Here is a 19,311-nt window from a genome sequence, read left to right as displayed (position 1 = left end):
ATAACCGACAAAGACTTGTTTCAAGGACCTAGGCTGCATTTTCGACTGATTGGCGTTCTCCTGGAGAACATAAAACAGGTACGCTGAATTCTTGTAAGTATGACACGTCAGGTTTTTTACCACTCCATACTTCTTCAGGGTTATATGATCTGATGCTCGGGTCGGTGCCCGATTTCTCACATATGCGGCGTGTGCAACTGCTTCAGCCCATAAGAACTCTGGTAGGTTTCTATCGGATATCATCACTCTTGCTAATTCTGTTAGTGTTTGGTTCTGTCTCTCAGATACACCATTCTGTTGTGGTGAATATGGTGCCGTGGTTTGTAAGTCTATTCCCTTCTCTTTGCACCATGTTATCAGCTCATGATTGATATATTCAGTACCATTGTCTACCCTAATCGCTTGGGTGTTTCATTTCTATGTCGTTCAAGGTAGGCAATATATTCCTTTACCTTTGTCGATGCCTCATTTTTGTGCTTTAGAAATTCAACGGTACACCTTCTGGAACAATCGTCCACAAAGGATACATAATAACGAGCTCCTCCTATGGATTGGGTCCTAGCTGGACCCCATACATCACTATGCGTAAGTTCGCATGGTTTCTCTGCTCGTTCATCTACTGATTTTGGGAAAGATTCCCTAGTTTGTTTCGCGCATATGCACGCTTCACATTCAAATGAAGGTTCACTTCCATCGACATTAAAGCCTTCTACTAATTTTTCATTATATAGCTTCTTAAGGCCAGTAATAGCTACATGTCCGTATCGTTTATGCCATGTCAGCCAATCGGCTGCTGGTCTTCGTTGTACGGTATGTGCTCTTGCTATAGGCTTTAATTTTGCTCTCACATTTAATTTATATAGGCCATGATCAATATTTCCTTCTGCGATGTGATGACCTCGTCTAGCGTACAAGGACACTTTCCCACCGCCGAACTTAGCACATCTGCCGTCTTTATCCAACTGGCGTATGGATAACAAATTGTTTGATGTGTTCGGTACGTATAGTACATTTTTTAAGTAAAATTTGATCTTCTGATTGCCCATATAGCTTTCAAGTTCAACTGTGCCTCGCCCTTTTACTTCAAGGGGTTCATTCCCTATCCTGACCACCTCACTTTTCATTGGGGCATAATCTGTGAGTGCAGTTCGAACTCTGGTTATATGTGATGTTGTTCCTGAATCTGCGAACCATTTGTACCAGATCATTGACTCTTGGTCCCTCTTTGGGGCACAATCAGACTGAACCATAAACGCAATGTTAGGTTCGTCTTCGACTTCCATATCAGTCTCGTCACCCTTGCTGCGCACTTGGTAAGCACGTTTCGGCTTTTGAGGTCTGGATGACGTTCCTGAAGTCTTCTTCCCCCAGCACACCAAAGTCTCATGTCCGAATTTATCGCAGGACGTACACTTCGGCTTGCCTTTCCAATAACATTTCGCGGTGGCATGATTATGCCTACCGCAAATCGAGCATTCCGGTAAGTTCTGTTTGGGTCTTTCCTTCTCAATCTTACGCTTTTTCCCGTGTTCGGTACTCTTAGCATAATATCCTTTCTCCTGCGTACCGTGTGTCTCCCTGCGATTATATTCATCTATAATCAATGAGGTAATCTCCTGGGAGGTTATGCCTTTTGTTCCTTGCGTATCCACATGTGTACCAAGGTACAAGGATGTGAAGGCATCCCAAGAGTCCAGTAAGGACATCACGAGCAAGGACTTGTATTCCTTGTCCGTAATCATCTCGCCCATAAGATGTAGGTCATTTTGTTGCCGTTTCATCTCATTGATATGTTCGACAATATTGACGCCTTCAGTTGCCTGCATAGCGAATAAATTTCGCTTTGCGATGACGACGCTTTGTTGTCCTCGAACTTGATGAATACGCATCAGGTTTGTCCACATTTGTTCGGCCGTTGCAGCCTCTGTAACATGCACCTGTTGGATATTTCGACGTAATCTGCAAGTCTCGTTAGTAATGTTCATTTTCTTATCTTGCTGCGCACACGTACTATAACATGCTTACTACTTACATCATCGCTAACGCGGACTCGTATATAGTCCTCGCACCCGCGTTGTTCCACCTCAGTCTATTCCCATAAGACTGAGGTGAGATCCCTTCGTTCGTCGTCGTACTTAACACTCACTAACACTTACCGTAGCCTCTCGTTTGCCTTTGCAGGTACTTGCAATAATACAGAGTCTATTCCCATAAGACTGAGCCTCTCGTTTGCCTTTGCAGGTCTCCGTCTCTCGTTACTCGTATCAGGTTATGAGCTCCGTCGTCCCTTCCAATCAAACCATGTCGACTTCAGGCATCTATGCCGTCCCGAAACTCACTGAGAAGAACTGGGTTGAATTCAAGATGAAAACCGTCATGTCATTGACAGCGCGCGGCTTGAACCGTCACCTCGATGGTACCGTCAAAGCCCCTCAGCCACTTCCTAGAACGCCTGATGGCAAAAAGATCCTGCTTCACGACAAATCAGCAGAGGCCACCGAAACCGACATCGAAATGAACCTAACCCTTCTCGACGCGCACGCGCAGAAGGAAGCTCTTGCTATACAGCAACTCTATGCAACTGTTCCGAATACTGTGATGATTCAGGTACAGAACAAACGCTCCGTTTTCTGCGATTTGGAGGGCCATTTGCCTCATCTACGAAGGCAAGAGTGACATGGTTCAAGTAGACACTCGTGCTCGTCTGCAAAGTATGAAGTGCAACGAGAATGATGATGTCAAAGTGCACCTTACTTCGATGATGGTACTACGTGAAGAACTCGCGGGCATGGGAGCACCTGTCGACGACCGAGACTTCACCGCAATGATCATTAATTCCCTTCCCGAATCCTTCTGAAACATTATGTGATCCACGACAGTTGCCATTCGTGCTACTAGCCAGTTAGTCACCTCTGACAAGATCATTGCTGTTGCTTTCGAAGAAGCCGACCATCGCAATCTCGGAAAGTCGTCAGACAAAGATGACTCGTCAGACAAAGATGACTCGGCACTCAATGTTTCATCGAACAAGGGCCGTCGACGTGGGAAGAAGCCGAATGGAAAGTCAGACAAGAAGTGCTATAACTGCGGACGAATTGGTCATATGTCAGCTGACTGCTGGCGAAAAGGTGGTGGCAAGCAAGGTCAAGGTCCTAACCAGAAAAAGTCGGAATCAGCAAACGTAACTGCATCATCAGACACAGATTACGCATTTCTGACCTCTGATTGCGTTGACGAAGCTAATGTACTTCGAGTTCCTGCTGAAAAGCGAGGAGCCATTGTTGATTCTGGCGCCACCCTCCCACTTTTGTCCTGACCGCGCGAAGTTCAAGACTTTTGCTACCATTGATCCGAGGCCTATTAATGTCGCTGACGGACGAACTCTTCATGCTGTTGGACGAGGAGATGTTGAAATAGAGCTACCAAATGGTCAGGCACGTTCCCGAGTCACACTAAAGGACGTATTATACACGCCGAACATAGCCTTTACCCTCATTTCCACAAGCCGAATCATTCGCGCGGGATTATCGATCCATATGGAGCTGGGATGGTGCGAAATCTGGTCGCAGAAGCCGAAGAAGCTCATTGCGAGGATTCCTGAGGTCGACGGTCTCTATCGGATTGCAGGATTGGAGCACGCAGCTGCAGTAGCCCCCGCAAAACCGAAAACGAAGATGTCATTGACTCAACTCCATCAGTGCATGGGACACATGTCGTTCGCAGCCACAAAGGCCATGGTAACCAAGGGCATGGTTGAAGGTATCGAGATTACCTCATCTCCCGATAACACATTTTGCGAAACGTGTGTCAAAGCCAAAATAACACGGCAACCATTCCCTGACCAGTCGAATTCACGAGCCAGCCAGTATGGTGAACGCATCCACACTGATGTGTGGGGTCCCGCTAAAATTCAATCACTTGGCAAGAAGCGTTATTATGTCACGTTCACGGATGACTATTCCCGTGAGACGACTGTTGTTTTTCTTCGGAAGAAGAGCGGAGTCTTTGGAGCACTCACTGAGCACATTGCACGCCTCGTAACCCAGCACAATGCCAAGGTCAAATTCATTAGATCTGATCGTGGTGGTGAATATTCCAGTGACGAGATGAAGAAATACCTATCGAAACGCGGAATCCATCATGAATACACTGTCCATGACTCTCCTGAACAAAATGGTGTTGCCGAGCGAGTTAATCGAACCGTCGTCGAGCATGCTCGAGCTCTTCTTATTGGTGCAGATTTTCCTAAAGCTCTTTGGGCTGAGGCCGTAAATCACGCTGTCTACCTCAAAAATAGATCACCCACACGAGCTCTCACCAACAAGACACCATTCGAAGTCGTTCATGGCGAAAAACCTGATCTTTCGGGAATCCGGAGATTTGGTTGCACCATCTATGTCAAGATCTTAGATGCGGGAAAGCTCGATGAACGTGCAAAGGCTGGGAAGTTCTTAGGGTATGATAACGAGAGTAAAGGGTATCGAGTCTTCTGGCCTGACACTTGTCGAGTATCAGTTGAACGAGATGTGAGGTTTGCTCCTGACGAAGCTACTACAGGTGATGTGCAGTTCGAAGGGGAGAATGAGAGTATCGTCCTTCACAACACCTCGAAACCCACTAGTGAAGCACTGAAAACTCCCGCGACACCAACACCATCTTCCGTCACAACTAGCCAATCAACTCCACCAGCAACCATCAATCATCAACCTCCTGCTTCGCCTACAACGTCACTTCCCGAACCCGAACCAGCTGTCGAACCTCGCACAACTCGCCATGTCCAATTCCCTCTAGGCTACTATAGCCGAGATGTTTTTGATCGAGCCGAACGAATCAATGCAACATGGATGGAAGAATCACCAGACTTGGAAGATGAATTCCCGCACAACGAATTTGCTATGCTCGCGCACTATGCTCTAGCATCTTCCCCTGGCGACGAACCAACCATCAGAGAAGCACTTCGTGGTCCAGATGCAGAAAAGTGGCAGAAAGCAATGGATGATGAAATTGTCGCAATCGAGAAGCTCGACACCTGGGACCCTCGTTGATCCACCTGCTGACGCGAACATAATCAACTCTCATTTCATTCTCAAAGCCAAGCGAGACGAAAATGGCGACATCACACGGTACAAGGCACGCCTCGTCGCCAACGGCAACAGTCAACGAGAAGGCATTGACTACAACGAAACCTTTGCTGCCGTCGCGAAACTTCCTTCTGTCAGAGCCGTTCTCGCCAATGCCGCTAGCCAAGGATGGGAGATCCACCAGATCGACGTGAAAAATGCGTACCTCAATGCTGAATTGACCGAGGATGTCTATATGAGACCACCTCCTGGATATCTCAAGCCCGGTCAAGAAGGCAAGGTCTGCAAACTCAAGAAAAGTCTTTACGGACTCAAGCAGGCTGGCTTTGAATGGTACGAGACACTATGTGAATTTTTTCCGCGAGATTGGGTTCACGCGATCAGCTGTTGACCATGCGGTCTTCTTCAAACATGACGAGAAGTCATCCACTGTTGTCTCCGTGTCTACTGATGACATGGCCGCCACGGCAAACTCTATCGAGGCAATAGAATGGTTGAAAGACGAGCTTAGGAAGAGGTTCGAGATTTCTGACCTTGGAGAGATCAAATGGTTGCTCGGTTTCGAAGTCAAGTATGACAAAACGGCGCGAACATTATCATTATCCCAACGTGCTTACATCGACACTCTCGTTGATCGTTTTGGACTCCAACATGCCAACACCGTCTCCACACCTCTCGAACCTGGTATCATGCTCTCAACTGACCAGTCACCAACAACGGCACAGCATGCCAACGAGATGCAAAGTGTTCCTTACCAAGAACTCGTTGGGTCCTTAGCATGGGCTGCACTCGGCTCGCGCCCTGACATTGCATTTGCAACCTCGACTCTCGCTCAATTCACCCAAAACCCTGGTAGAAACCCATTGGCAAGCTGCAAAACGAGTTTTGCGCTATCTCAAAGGCACGCGAGACCTTCGTCTCAACCTCACGGACCCTAATGAAGGCATGTTGGCTTACACTGACGCTGACTGGGGCTCGCAACCTCATCGCCATTCAATTTCGGGCCACGTCGTATCGCTCGCGGGAATGCCAATAGCTTGGGGATCGAGGAAGCAGAATATAGTTGCATTGTCCTCAACGGAAGCTGAGTATGTTGCCGCGACGAACTCGCTTAAGGATGTCATTTGGCTTCGTAGCCTCATCGGCGAAATTCGCGCGCCCATTGTCGGTCCCACCATCGTTCTGTGCGACAATCAAGGCGCTATCACCCTCACCCAGAACAACAAATTCCATCCGCGCACGAAACACATTGATATCCGCTATCACTTTATTCGAAAAGCTGTCAGTGATGGAAAGGTCGTGCTTGTATACTGCCCAACAAGCGCAAACGTCGCAGACGTTTTCACCAAGGCACTCGCTCGTTCGAAGGTTCAGAAGTTTGTTGATATGCTCGGACTATGCTAGACTTGAAGGGGAGTGTTGGATATTTCGACGTAATCTGCAAGTCTCGTTAGTAATGTTCATTTTCTTATCTTGCTGCGCACACGTACTATAACATGCTTACTACTTACATCATCGCTAACGCGGACTCGTATATAGTCCTCGCACCCGCGTTGTTCCACCTCAGTCTATTCCCATAAGACTGAGGTGAGATCCCTTCGTTCGTCGTCGTACTTAACACTCACTAACACTTACCGTAGCCTCTCGTTTGCCTTTGCAGGTACTTGCAATAATACAGAGTCTATTCCCATAAGACTGAGCCTCTCGTTTGCCTTTGCAGGTCTCCGTCTCTCGTTACTCGTATCAGCACCATCTGCTCGTCAGTGATGCTGTTCATTATCAAGGTCTGTGCAACTTGGTCGAGTTTGTTCCAGGTCGCTAACTCATCCACCTTGCCTGCATCAGGCTTTTTCGTCGTGCCGTTGACATGTTCAGCCATGCCGTGAAGCTTGAGAAGGCCCATCATACGGGCTTTCCATCCACTCCAGTTTTTTTCTTTCAGCGGTTCAATTTTATATGACGACAACGCTCCTAAGTTTATTTCTTTAGGTTTCTGAGTAGCCGCAGGAACAGGTACTGTTGCAGGGACAGGTACTGTTGTGGAAGCCCCAACAGTTGTAGAAGTCGGAGGATTAGGATTGGGATTCGACATCTTGCTTGTTTGTGTCAATGTATTGCTTTGACGTTAACTTTATAACGTATCACAGGGCTCGTAACCTCTTAAGATTTAGGTTCCGGGCTTAGTAGGAACAGCGACGATAATAGGAGTTCGTGGCGCGCAGAATATATTCGGCTGATTCCGTTTATCTATTATATCAACTAACTACTCCGCCACTCAGATGCTCTCGTAACTCCGCTAGGAAGTGCACGAACCATGTCGGCTGATTGCTATGTCACAACACAATGAAGATTGTTCATCGTTCACAACGTTGAACGTTCAAACGTTCAAGCTTCAAGTTGAAGCTAAGGTTATAGTTAGCAACCACATGACGTAATACTTGAATTCAAGCTTCCGTGCACTATCATGCTACACCCTGGCCACATTGGCAAATTATTTCCCCCCCCCATTGATAGTTGATTTGAGCCATGAATAAAAATGAATGGCTGGTTTCCTTTTTACGGACTGTCTAGGCAGACTAGATTTTAATATGTCACGGTGATGTTAATGCCAGGCTATCCCCCGCACCCTATTTGATAACTGAAACACAATCAAATATTCGAGGCCACCGAGTCTTCGAATCTACATAGTACATACTACTACTGGCAGTAACAGGCACACATGATCTGGACATCCGCGGGGATCGACTAAGCCATGACAATACAGTATGAAGAAGGGCATAATGTTTCATGTATCAACATGAAGCTTGTCCAAAAGTGCAGATAACATCGGGTTTCCACCAAGTCTCTCGAGTTCTCTCCTAGCTTGTTGCTCCAACTTTTTGAGCACTGCTAGGGTGTAATCAAACGACTTGGTGGTGTTTCTGAGATACTCGATAGCGTGATGCTTGAGGGTAGGAGTCTTGGGGCGTTTTTGCAGGACATCTGACAATATCATTGAAATCGAATGAGATGGCGGTAAACATGATTTTGAACCCACTCATGATCAGTTGATTTTCAGGCTGTTCAAGGATGCCATGAACAATAGGGAAGGAGAATTTTCCTTCAGATAGATCATCTGCAAAGCCCTTGTTGTTCATGTACTGAGGAGAATATTCAGATCACGTCTCAAAGAATTCAGATTGGAGACTAACCTGATCGCTCTGGAGATTCATGTAGTCGTCACGTATTTGGTAATAAACCATAATGAGATTGCACAAAGGGATGTAGTCACTAAGACAGGAGTCATTCAGTCCGAGAAAAATCCAGGGACTCCATGTGGGATTTACACGTTCGTGTTTGTCGTAGCACATGCCATCATGACTTTGACAGCAGTCCTGACAAGACCCCCCCGCTTCTAGGTAGCTACATTCAGGGTAATCTCTTAGAAAACGATGACAACCTACTGCCTTTTGCCATCTGCACGTACTCGTCTTCTGTGGGACAGCGGAGGGTATCACGCCAGAGGATGTCCAAGCCCTGCCCATGATGCAGTGACACGAGTTCATCTATTTTCGTCTTTACGTTGGGACTGTATATGCAACAATGGTGATAAATGACATACCACTCACTACACGGTCCAGGTCATGATCGGAAATGAGGCGTTTAGGGAAATTAGGCCTCTCGGCGGTGGGACTGTTGTCCCTAAGCCTACTGTCTGGACTTGCACTTGAATCACAAGCGCGACGCCGCTTTGTGGGTCTCAGAGCAGACAACTCCTGACACGCTAGGAAGTAGATGTAATTGGCGGTATTGATGGTCTGGGGGGATACCATATATTTTATGCGCGACTGGAAGATATCAACAACCGCTTCAGGGGTATCGCGAACAGCAGACAAACCTGGAATCCCACGTCTCAGCTGAGAGTCGTCTTCAATGTCGTCTACCCTGTAGATATGAAGGTTAGTTGGTATTGAGATTAGTTCGGTAACATGGAGAGACATACAAGAGAGTGGCATTATGGAGAAGAGCGGCAACACGGATGATGACCGCAAGCTTGTCTTTGGGGACATTAAGCCAGAGGTTGAAGCCTTCGATAAGCTTGTCTGAGACCTTCTTCCCTGGGTTGGCAGTGATGTAGGTGTAGGGCTCGAGCAACGCCTAGCAGAGTGAACCTGAGCCTTTAGTCAAACTCAAGATCTGTAAAGATGCTCACAGATTCCTGAGCTTCGGTCCATGTGCTAGCCGATGATGCACACAGGCTTGAGAGGAAGCTATCGTATTTTTCGATGTTAGCACGCATCATGACTATTGAGACAAATTAGGTTGGTTCAATCGGGTGACCTCAACTCATGAGATTCTGAGATCTGTCACATGAACACCGAGGCGCTGTTGGGCCTATTCGGAGGCGACAAGGGTAGCGAAATCTGACCATGAGTCACATATTCAAAAAGGTAAGTTCTCCTGCCGCGTTGCAAGAAAGCGGGGATCAAAATTATAAGGAAATCACGCGCGAGCTGGGCCCACAAAGTTTTATCATCGAAAATCGATAAAGAAATAAGTAAGTCGCGATGTTGGATCAATATAACTTTAAACTTATACTAAGCGGTGTGCTTGTCTGTCACGTGATTGTGTTGAACTTTGTATGAATCTATGTGGGAAGCACCCCCGGGTAACAAGTCAACTTTCTACTTTGTTTCTACCATTGCCCTGGCCTTCTGTGAGCTTCCCTATTGGTACCATCCCCTACAGCCCCGCAGCTACTCACAGGTACGAATGGCGGAAATGCATGGATGAATTTGAATATGACTCACGTGTGTGTGCTTCTTCGAACCTCGCTATTGTCGGTTGTGTACATTGTTATACTAGGATTCGAGCTACGTTTCAACTGCTCCGCTGCCCACTTGTTTCCCCGCGTCCAGATCCCACACCCGAAGACTCTTGTCGAGCCAGTGACGAGGAGACGGGTACAACAAATGAAAGTTATCTCGTTCACCGATTTCTCATGACCCTTGAGCGTCAGTTCGAGATGATGCATTTCCTTTTGAGTGGGCGCTTGGGACGCTACTTTGTGAGGGGTAGCCGCCATTGAATCTTTTTCGGTGTCTCGGTTGGCAGGAGCGTTGACAAGGTCACTTACACGCGCTAAGGTGAGTAGGCGTTGAGTTGTATCTCCTACAGGATACCATCCCTGAATCCACAAGTTGGCCTTGCTGTAGACACCTGGTTTCAGGAGTACTGTGCTTTGCCATGTTGCGGCTGATTCAATTTCTCGTCCCATCTATCTCTTCTCGCATTGATCTTGTACTGATAGGTGACCACACGAATACAATAAATCATTGGCTTATGGCTGCGGTGATATCATAATTTTAGCCTGAGCGAGAAGCAACTTTTTGTTCCTGCCAGCATCATTGGTTAGCAATTACCCTCTCGGTACACTCGATTACACGACTTCCCCTGACCACTGTAAGTTGATTCAGTCTACAGGTTGTCGCGCGCAAGTATGGCCACCATACGGACGCGCAGCTCTACACGTGGGCTCATATATGCGCGAGATTATGCATACAAACTGTCATCGATACGAGCCGTAGGGCCTATCATCAAGCGATGACAGGACACTACTGTTACATGCATTCTCATTGAAGACCACCACTAACATCAGATTCTTCCCGTGTTCGCGCACTTTGTACAGCTGCGCGAGCTGGTACACATTGCTGACCGCGAGACTGACTGCTGACGCCTGAGGCTGGCATGGCCAGCTGTGGCATACCCACTGTTATCAAGGAGGGAAAATGTCAATGAGCTTCCAAGGGGTGCGAACTTTATACAGTGGCCACAAGTAACTTGTCAGTTTTTCCTCTGGCTACCATTGATAATCGAAATCGGTCGTCCACATTACTTATCGGAGAAGTAGAATATGTTATCATCTCCACTACCTCGTTGCGGAGTCCGAAACTCCTCAGGAAATCCATTGATCCACACAACTTTAGCATGACTTGTGGACAATAATGTCCACAGCTGAAGCCGTTAAAGGTCGCACTCCCATACGAGCGCGATGTTCCAAGATCACAACACAACACTCAAGACACTTTGTCCACGCCCAACCACCTTCAAGAAATATGTTCCCTAAGTCGCCATACCGTCATATCCCCTTCTTCCCGCAAACACCTGCTGGATTCAGGATGTTGAACCCCTCGAAGAAGCCTTACTTTCGTCCCTCCATTTTTTCGCGTCATCCTTCACCGCGCGTCGACTCCCCTTCAAACAGCCCTGCCCGCGAGTCAGGTGCACCTGCGTTCTTTGACTGCAACGCACCTCCTACACAGGGCCTTCCGCACATCTTCCAGCCCGCCTCAGCCAACACCGCCCGTGTAGGTCGTCCACCCGCGAAGGCTACTGTTCCAAAGGTCTTCAAGAAGAGCGCGCCCAAGGCTTCCCCCAGTCAAATCATCCACCCGCGTCGCAAACACTGGCACAAGCGCTTCACTTACCATCTCACAGTCACTCGTCCAGGACTCCGTCGCAAAGGCCCCCGGTTCTGCAACCCAGCAAAGCTCAGGCGCGAAAAAGCAGCGTCGGCTCTCAACAACCTCGAAAATGTCGCTCTCAAGACTATGCAAGCCGGTGGTATGACCGCCGAAGATCGTATTTTCCTCAAGCAGCTCGAGGACCCTCCGCCTCGATCAGCTACGCAGTCACACGCTTGGAGATGCCAGAGAGGTCGTCGCACGCGCTGAAGCGTTGGGTCCGCGGCGTGAGTTGGAGCACGCGGAGCGCGACCGCCAAGCTGCCCTCCGATTGGAGGAGAAGCCACGGAGGCAGAAGGAAGAGGAAGAATCCCGCCGTTTGGAGGAGCTGCGCCGTTTGGAGGAGGAACGTCAGCGGCAAGAGGAGGAGAAGCGTAGACAAGAGGAGCCAGGCGCAGACAAGAAGAAGCTAGGCGTCGTGCAGAAGAACTGACGCGTCTTCGTGAGCAGCGCGAGCGCGAGCTCCAGGCCAAACGAGAGGCTTTCCGTAAAGCCCAGGAGGAAGCTGAACGTCGCGCCCGTGAGCAAGCAGAGCAGCGCCTTCGTGAAGAAGCTCGACGGCAAGAGAGGCAGCGCCAAGAAGAACTTAGTCGCAACAAAGCTCAAGCGGATCTCGTCGCTTTTTTCCAGCTCTACGACGCAAAGTGGCAAGAGCTCAGGCTGAGCCAGAAGTTGACTTCAGTCATGCTCTTCGAGATGCCGTGGCCCACCTTTCAGCAAGGCTGCGCATCCCCCGATGATATATCCCGCCGCAGCGTGGAGGAATTCATCTTCCACCCCCTCCGCCCAGGGATGGAGACCAAGTCGCGCAAGGACCGACTGAAGGTAGAGATACTTAGATTCCACCCCGACAAGTTTAACTCGAACATCGTGCGCAAGCTGCGGGAGTGCGATAGGGAAAAGGCGAGCGAAATTGCGGGAGCACTGGCTAGAATACTGACGAACATGATGACTGAGGAGGTTCAGAAAGAGACGGATAAATAGGTCAATATATGCTGAAATTCTGCTGTAGTCATTAGCAATTCTAGGGTACTTAGGATATGTCCAATATGCAACCGTATGACTCTATCAAACCGTGTTTAACTTTGCAAGCAAGTCCTGGCTCCTTACGGCAATGTACACAACCGACAATATTAATAGCGAGGTTCGAAGAAGCGCACACACGGTGAGTCAAATCTATCCATGCTTCCCGCGCAGCTCTACAGCTTGCTTTCTCTAGGAAGTACTGCCAGGGACGCATTTATTGGGTCGCCCCTGCTCAGTCATGCTGACGTGAGAAGGTGATTAATATTAATGGCCGCCCACAGAATACCAGTAAGAAAACATCGTACTGTCTGAATCAACTGAGGGCGAATGGTGGTACGACAACGATCCGAAACCTGAATGTTGAACACTGCTTCATGGTTCTCGGAGGCCAATGTCAGTATTTCTTGTGAGTATATATGTAACAGACTCGAAGGTCGATTTGGAGTGCCGGCAAGCATCACGAAAGACATATCGATGCGTTGCAACCTCGGCGATAGGATCAATGTAATTATGTAATGGCGGAGCCAACTCATTCTCAGTCAAAGACCCAAAATGAGACTTGCCAGCTCTATTTCGGATTGATCCGGTGGGAAGCTTCCTTATGCAGTACCTCCTATTGAACCACAGTACGTACCATCTCTCACTTGTGCTTTGACCATCATGTCGTCTGAAACTCCTTTCCAATCAATGTCCCCGACGAGAAACTGACCGCCCTCCGCGCCAAGCTTCAACTCGCTACTTTCCCGGATGAACTGGAGAATGCCCAGTGGAAGTTTGGCTCACCTCTGGCAGATATCAAGCGGCTCACAGAGAGGTGGAGAAACGGGTACGACTGGCGCCAACATGAAAAGGCAATCAATGAAGAGTTGCCAATGTTTACCCGCGATATTGACGTGGATGGTTTCGGCGCGCTGAACTTCATTATGTTCACAAGAAGAGCGAAACTGTTGACGCCATTCCGCTGTTGTTTTGCCACGGATGTAGGTCGATTCGTATCATAGTATGCATGCAGACCAACTTCTTTGACCGTAACTAGGGCCTGGAAGCTTCTTTGAAGTCATCAGGATTTTGCCCCTCCTGACTGCATCGACCGCTGAACACCCTAGCTTTCATGTTGTGGCGCTTAGTTTGCCCGGTTTTGGCTTTTCGGAGGCTCCCCACAAACAAGGCTTTGGTATCAATCAATATGCTGAGGTGATCAACATTCATCACACGTTCTAAGCTTCTACATGTTGACTGGTGTACCCAGGTAGCTCACAAACTCATGGTCGCTCTTGGGTATAACGAATATGGTACGTCGCTAAGTTACATATTATAGCCTCCGATAGATCAACGATTTGTTCATTTCTCTTACAGTTACCCAGGGAGGTGACTGGGGTGGCATCGTGAGCGATATTTTACAAGTTGACATGTCTTATCATTGATGTATCCCCAGATCACTAGGAAAATGGCTTCTACGTATGGTGGGAGGCACCTCAAGGCATGGCACACCAACTTTCCAATGTATGTCATTTTCTCGCTCAGCACATGCCTCGACTCATCCTCGTCTATGTAGTCCTGAACCACCGAGCTGGAAATCGCCCTTGTCTTTCTTGTCTTTCTTGCTAACTCCGTGGTCTATAGAGGAAAAGGCAGGCATCGAGCGCACCAAGTGGTTCCGCACCAAAGGACAAGGCTACTCCGCTCAACAGAGCACCCAACCACAGACACTCGGTTACAGTCTCACTGATAGCCCTGTTGGCCTGCTTGCTTGGATCTATGAGAAACTGGTCCTTTGGACCGACAATTACTACTGGTCTGATGATGAAGGTAGCAGCAACATTGTTTTTTTCGAATATTGCTCACCTGTTTTGAATAGTGCTGACGTGGATCTCGTTGTACTGGTTCTCCCGCGCCGGCCCTGCTGCCTCCCTCCGCATTTACTTTGAATTGCGTGGCGATTGCGAGGATCTAGGTCGAAACCCCACTATTCCTATGGGAGCTTCGTTTTTTCCCAAAGGAGCTCATAGTTTTACCCGCAGCGTGCGTCTCTACCAATCAACTTTATTGAAGCTAATATGTGTGTGTAGGTGGCTGCGCAAGTCGAACAACGTTGTTTTCGAGTCCCATCACAAGACAGGAGGCCATTTTGCTGCCACTGAACGGCCGGAAGAGCTTGTTCGGGATGTGCGGAAGATGTTCGCGAAAGGGAGTCCTGCGTTTGCAATTGTCCCCGGAAGAACTGGATATGATGCTCACGTTCAACAATGAATCGGAATGAATTGGGTGAAAGTGGACATGGGCAATGTAATTCAGAATTTCTGTATGAAATCATGTATGCTATTCAATCAGCATGATTTGCTCGCGACTGTCTTCATCAACAGCCGTGTCGTTGTCGGATTTGTCAACCTTGCGAGGCTTCCTTAGCTGGCACGAGCCGTCAGTATCATCTATCATTTTGTGTTTGCCTCTGATGCCTGGAACAATAGGAGGTTTGCGAAGGAAGGTGAGTAAGCGTTGAATTGCATCTCCTACAGGATACCATCCCTGAATCCACATGTTCGCCTTGCTGTAGACACCTGGTTTCAGGAGTACTGTGCTTTGCCATGTTGCGGCTGATTCAATTTCTCGTCCCATTTATCTCCTCTCGCATTGATCTTGTACTGATAGGTGACCACATGAATACAATAAATCATTGGCTTATGGCTGCGGTAATATCATAATTTCGGCCTGAGCGAGAAGAACTTTTTGTTCCTGCCAGCATCATTGGTTAGCGATTAACCTCTCGGTACACTCGATTACACGACTTCCCTTGACCACTGTAAGATGATTAACTCTACAGGTTGTCACGCGCAAGTATGGCCACGCGCAGCTATACGCGTGGGCTCATATATGCGCGAGATTATGCATACAAACTGTCATCGATACGAGCCGTACAGTCTATCATCAAGCGATGACAGGACACTACTGTTACATGCACTCTCGTCGAAGACCACCGCTAACATCAGATTCTTCCCGTGTTCGCGCACTTTGTACAGCTGCGCGAGCTGGTACATATGGGACTGATTCGCAGTTCATGACACTACGGTTAGCCACTGTCGTCTGGCCTGCACATTGCACAACCAGCCACATCGTCAGGTAGACCATACCCGCTTGGCATGTTTAGCTTGAACTCGTCGACTAGTCTTGACCGAGGACGGGAGTGTGTAATTATAAGTGCCTTTGTGTCGACATGACGTGCTGAAAATGAAATGCAATCGGTTATTTTACAATTGACCGGTGTGCTATTCAAATTTCACAGCCAGCTTCGTACTATCTTGACGCTCGCCGAAGAATTTGGCGTAATGTACAGCAATCGATAGAACTGCCCCCGACGTCCGAAGCACTGCCGTCGACACGCGGTGGAAAAGCGCGCCTGCAAATACAGCATGCACAACTAACTACTTATCTAGCAGTCTCTTCATCACTTCCGCCTTCTCTCCTCGCCCTCGACAATTCAATTTCCATACTACTGGGCTCTGTCAACGCGTCTACAAAGACAACGGTAATTAAAAACTTTCTTCGCCAGCGTCATGGCCGAGTCAAGTACATCAGCACAGCGGAGAGATGGAGAACGAGGAGTGATGTTGAACTCGCTGGTGGTTAGCACACCTTGTCGGACGAGGGAGAAGGATCCGCCATGCTATGGTGCACAATATCGCCAGGATGCACTTTGGGAAGGTGAGTAACTGCATTTTGATGCCTACTGACTAGCTCAACAAGAAGCAGGCGGGAATGAAGCGCTTCCTCCTCAATGGTGGCAGGGTAGGATGCTGGATGATGAAATTTACTATCAAGATGACACACTCGTAATGGTTTCATGCAACCGACCTTTACCAGGAGTGCGACTAGGTGAGCGAAGAATGTGCCACTAGCACCAAGTAACTCATGGTGAAATATGGACGATACCCAGCAACTCGTTCCCGGATGCGAATGGCACATCTCATCACTCGGTCGGTCATACTTCGTCAATCACAATACCAGGACCACATCGTGGAAGAAACCAACGCCCTGAACGTCCACCAGGGAACTTGGTACCCGGAGTGTGTCATCGAGGGTCATTCCAAAGTCATTTGGAGCCGAGCCTGTTTGGGCACCAGTTGCAATATATCGAGCGCGTCACGCGATGGTTCAATTCGTCAGTGGACAACAGACGTAGAGCCAGTGGGGATGCCTTGAAATAGTGACGGGGTAGAGGTAGCCTCAATAGCAATCTCTCCAGATGATTCAATGGTCGTGAGCGGAAGCTCAGATGGCAGGCTACGGCTGTGGAACATAAGGAAAGGCAGCGTGGTCGGTGACCCATGGGAAGGGCATAGCGTTCCAGTGACGTGCATTGATTGGTCTCACAATGCCCAGGAGATAGAGCAAGTGGATCGGAAGACGGCACCATACGACGCTGGAACCCGGATACTGGCCGACAAATAACACCACCCATAGAGACTGGCCAAGGAGCGTTTCGGCTGTCAGATACTCTCCACAAGGGGACAAATTCGCGAGCGGCGGGGAGGACAAGGTGATCTGCGTGTGGTCAAAGGACTGCGAGCTACTTATGGCGATCAAGGGCCACGACAGCTGGGTGACGTCGTTGTGTTGGTCCAAGAATGGCACACACATTTTCTCCGCGTCAGTCGATTGCACCATCCGAAAGTGGCGGTCGATTGATGGGAAGGAGCTCGTTGCTTTTGAGGGTCATGCCAATTCCGTCACCCTCCCTCTGTCTTTCCCCTGATGAAAGCCATCTTGTTAGCACATCAATGGACTACTCGGTTCGCATCTGGGACCTCAAGACCAATCAGGCAGTCGGAGACCCACTCTTGCATGACGATGAAGTCCGGGCTGTTGAAGTTAACTGCTGCAGATTTTTCTTTGGTCGTCGTCGTCCCACCTCGCATCAGTCATGAGGTCATCTTGAAACTCTTCCTGTTGCTCGATAACTTTCCCTCTTCTGTAGCGATTTTTTTTTCCAATATGCGAGGAAGCCGTCCTGTCTTCGATCAAGTTTCAAACTGACTCGTTGTTTCGTGGTTGTCAATATAGCTGCCAGGAGCGCTATCCTCGCAGAAAGCGTGTCCCCTGGACCCTTCGTCACCCCAGGACATGTTGAAGCCTTGATGCACAGAATTACACCTTTTTAAATTTTCGTGACAAGCGAGAACCAGAGTCATGTAGTCAAGCTCGACACGGATTCTCACTCGCGAGCATTACATTTCATAGTTCACATTGGACAGCCTTTGAGTGCATTTTTGCTAGCACGGTAGCACGGCAGTGAATTGAAGAGGATCGTGTCTGATCATGATATCATCCCACAAGTTAAAGACATGACTTCTGTTGGCAACATGATGGACATCAGAACACCAGAGGTACTGTAACTGTATGGAGTCTTCTAAAAATCTACGAGCGATTTCCGTTTGTACCTTGATGATCAAACTTGTATATTATCACATACTGACTTGAAAAGCAGACTGTAATTGAGAGACGAGACCAACAGGGTGATTCTCTCCGCGTAGAAAATATAAGTGGTGAAGGATGGGACAAGGCAGGCGTACAGTGTCCTCACCAGATGGAACGACTTGTGCTGGCTCCAAACCTCCATTAAAAGCGTCAGTCGATGCACCATATGAAGACGCATTGGGATTGGTCGTATGTGCACGATAGCTCGAATTCGAAGTCGCTTGCGAAAGATTTCAACAGTTTGATGTCGCGTTTTTTTGGCGGTGACAGAACTACTACAGTTGAAAGTAAACAGAAGTCTCAGTAACGTCACGCGTCACACGTATATGCATCAAAACTCTTACCTTTCCGTAAAGTCTGATGGTCTACAATGATACTCACCTGTTCTAGGAGAGCGCTTACCCACACATTCATCGTGCACCTTCCACGAGATTGGTAGCATGTGCAATACCAACAATTGTGACGAAGGCGCGATTTTTAATGAGTCCCGGCTCTGCGGTGCGAAGTGCCCCTCCGTAATCGAGGTTAACGACCATGTTGCGCTGATACTTGTGTCACATTATTCCGACGAAGATGGATTCGGTGGGGAATGGTGAATGGGAAAACCGAAACCAGTTGAGCCGGGAGTCCGCGAAGTTGAGGATGAGATGAGCGGGGCGCTCGAAGCAAGGCTATGAACACCTTTGGAGAAGATCATGAACGTTGAATGAAATGCGCCTTGGAAGTGGAAACGCCCCTACCGCAGAGTTAGTAGCGGTGTGAGATGCAAGTATCTAAATTTGGCTGCATGAGGAACACACAGAACTTGGGAGTCGACGGGATGAAGAGGTGATATTTACAAGTAAGCTATATGCATGTGTCCGAAGGAGTGACATGGTGATGTGCCGGAGTAGCTGCTCGATACGAAAAACGACGATATTCAATGGCACTCATGCAGGATAGATAGTCAGATTCGAGGGCCGGGAAGCATTGGATGCGGTGAGATACATTCTGGAAGCTGTAGAGACAAGAGTAGGACACATGTATCACTGCAGAAGGTATACTGTCGAGGACGATGAGTATTGACAACAACGTAGATTCTCGCTGCAATGGTGATGGATGTGTGTAGAAGCGAACAGCCTCGTGTCCTGGGCATCTATGAAAATGAGTTGACGCCAGCAAAGTAGCATAAACGACAGGGTACACGCACCTCTACAGCTTAGAGAAAGATACACACAATCCCTCCAACG

The 19,311-nt window shown here is 48.4% G+C and overlaps 6 protein-coding genes across 6 annotated transcripts; 4 read left to right on the top strand and 2 right to left on the bottom strand.

Moving 5' to 3' along the window:
* The first annotated feature begins 1,936 nt into the window (after positions 1–1,936).
* On the top strand, positions 1,937–3,084 carry DFJ58DRAFT_464976 (uncharacterized protein). The gene is made up of 2 exons (XM_041380514.1): positions 1,937–2,181; positions 2,242–3,084. Exon 2 carries the CDS (start codon positions 2,272–2,274, stop codon positions 2,674–2,676), a length of 405 nt encoding a protein of 134 aa, XP_041242237.1. The 5' UTR covers positions 1,937–2,181; positions 2,242–2,271; the 3' UTR covers positions 2,677–3,084.
* Positions 3,085–7,715: 4,631 nt separating this feature from the next.
* On the bottom strand, positions 7,716–9,411 carry DFJ58DRAFT_906755 (isoprenoid synthase domain-containing protein). The gene is made up of 9 exons (XM_041395027.1): positions 9,274–9,411; positions 9,064–9,218; positions 8,959–9,005; positions 8,683–8,928; positions 8,544–8,626; positions 8,408–8,475; positions 8,273–8,351; positions 8,119–8,221; positions 7,716–8,063 (listed from the first exon to the last, which is right to left on the bottom strand). The coding sequence occupies exons 1-9, from the start codon at positions 9,361–9,363 to the stop codon at positions 7,867–7,869; spliced, it is 1,068 nt and encodes a 355-aa protein (XP_041242236.1). The 5' UTR covers positions 9,364–9,411; the 3' UTR covers positions 7,716–7,866.
* A 1,460-nt stretch (positions 9,412–10,871) lies between these two features.
* On the top strand, positions 10,872–12,031 carry DFJ58DRAFT_464922 (uncharacterized protein). The gene has a single exon (XM_041380513.1). It carries the CDS (start codon positions 11,066–11,068, stop codon positions 11,792–11,794), a length of 729 nt encoding a protein of 242 aa, XP_041242235.1. The 5' UTR covers positions 10,872–11,065; the 3' UTR covers positions 11,795–12,031.
* Positions 12,032–12,145: 114 nt separating this feature from the next.
* Positions 12,146–12,568, top strand: DFJ58DRAFT_662749 (uncharacterized protein; the record flags this gene model as incomplete). The annotated part of the gene is made up of 1 exon (XM_041382320.1): positions 12,146–12,568. A coding segment is annotated over one exon (423 nt), but the record flags the coding sequence as incomplete, so codon positions are not given.
* Positions 12,569–12,984: 416 nt separating this feature from the next.
* On the top strand, positions 12,985–14,860 carry DFJ58DRAFT_842865 (Alpha/Beta hydrolase protein; the record flags this gene model as incomplete). Its single annotated transcript, XM_041392884.1, is given in 10 exon segments — positions 12,985–13,016; positions 13,036–13,114; positions 13,312–13,594; positions 13,647–13,804; positions 13,860–13,902; positions 13,967–13,995; positions 14,046–14,113; positions 14,166–14,419; positions 14,469–14,595; positions 14,680–14,860. The coding sequence occupies 10 exon segments, from the start codon at positions 12,985–12,987 to the stop codon at positions 14,858–14,860; spliced, it is 1,254 nt and encodes a 417-aa protein (XP_041242233.1).
* Positions 14,861–17,384: 2,524 nt separating this feature from the next.
* Positions 17,385–17,855, bottom strand: DFJ58DRAFT_796031 (uncharacterized protein). Its single transcript, XM_041390561.1, is given in 2 exon segments — positions 17,385–17,758; positions 17,778–17,855. The coding sequence occupies 2 exon segments, from the start codon at positions 17,794–17,796 to the stop codon at positions 17,535–17,537; spliced, it is 243 nt and encodes an 80-aa protein (XP_041242232.1). The 5' UTR covers positions 17,797–17,855; the 3' UTR covers positions 17,385–17,534.
* Between the last annotated feature and the right edge of the window lie 1,456 nt (positions 17,856–19,311).

Source organism: Suillus subalutaceus (genome assembly GCF_016647625.1).
Source record: "Suillus subalutaceus strain FC151 chromosome Unknown DFJ58scaffold_78, whole genome shotgun sequence".
Lineage (NCBI taxonomy): Eukaryota > Fungi > Basidiomycota > Agaricomycetes > Boletales > Suillaceae > Suillus > Suillus subalutaceus.
Note: the sequence above shows the minus strand (reverse complement) of the source record. Positions and strands in the feature narration are given on the sequence as shown.

What these genes read in the sequence shown, in the direction of transcription:
- DFJ58DRAFT_906755 (XM_041395027.1), bottom strand. Translation starts at nt 9,363, where the DNA reads ATGATGCGTGCTAACATCGAAAAATACGATAGCTTCCTCTCAAGCCTG. An exon ending in GTCCCACAGAAGACGAGTAC is followed by an intron (nt 8,476 to 8,543) that starts GTGCAGATGGCA and finishes GTAGCTACCTAG; the next exon opens with AAGCGGGGGGGTCTTGTCAG. An exon ending in GCTACGACAAACACGAACGT is followed by an intron (nt 8,352 to 8,407) that starts GTAAATCCCACA and finishes CTCCTGTCTTAG; the next exon opens with TGACTACATCCCTTTGTGCA.
- DFJ58DRAFT_464976 (XM_041380514.1), top strand. Translation starts at nt 2,272, where the DNA reads ATGAGCTCCGTCGTCCCTTCCAATCAAACCATGTCGACTTCAGGCATC.
- DFJ58DRAFT_464922 (XM_041380513.1), top strand. Translation starts at nt 11,066, where the DNA reads ATGTCCACAGCTGAAGCCGTTAAAGGTCGCACTCCCATACGAGCGCGA.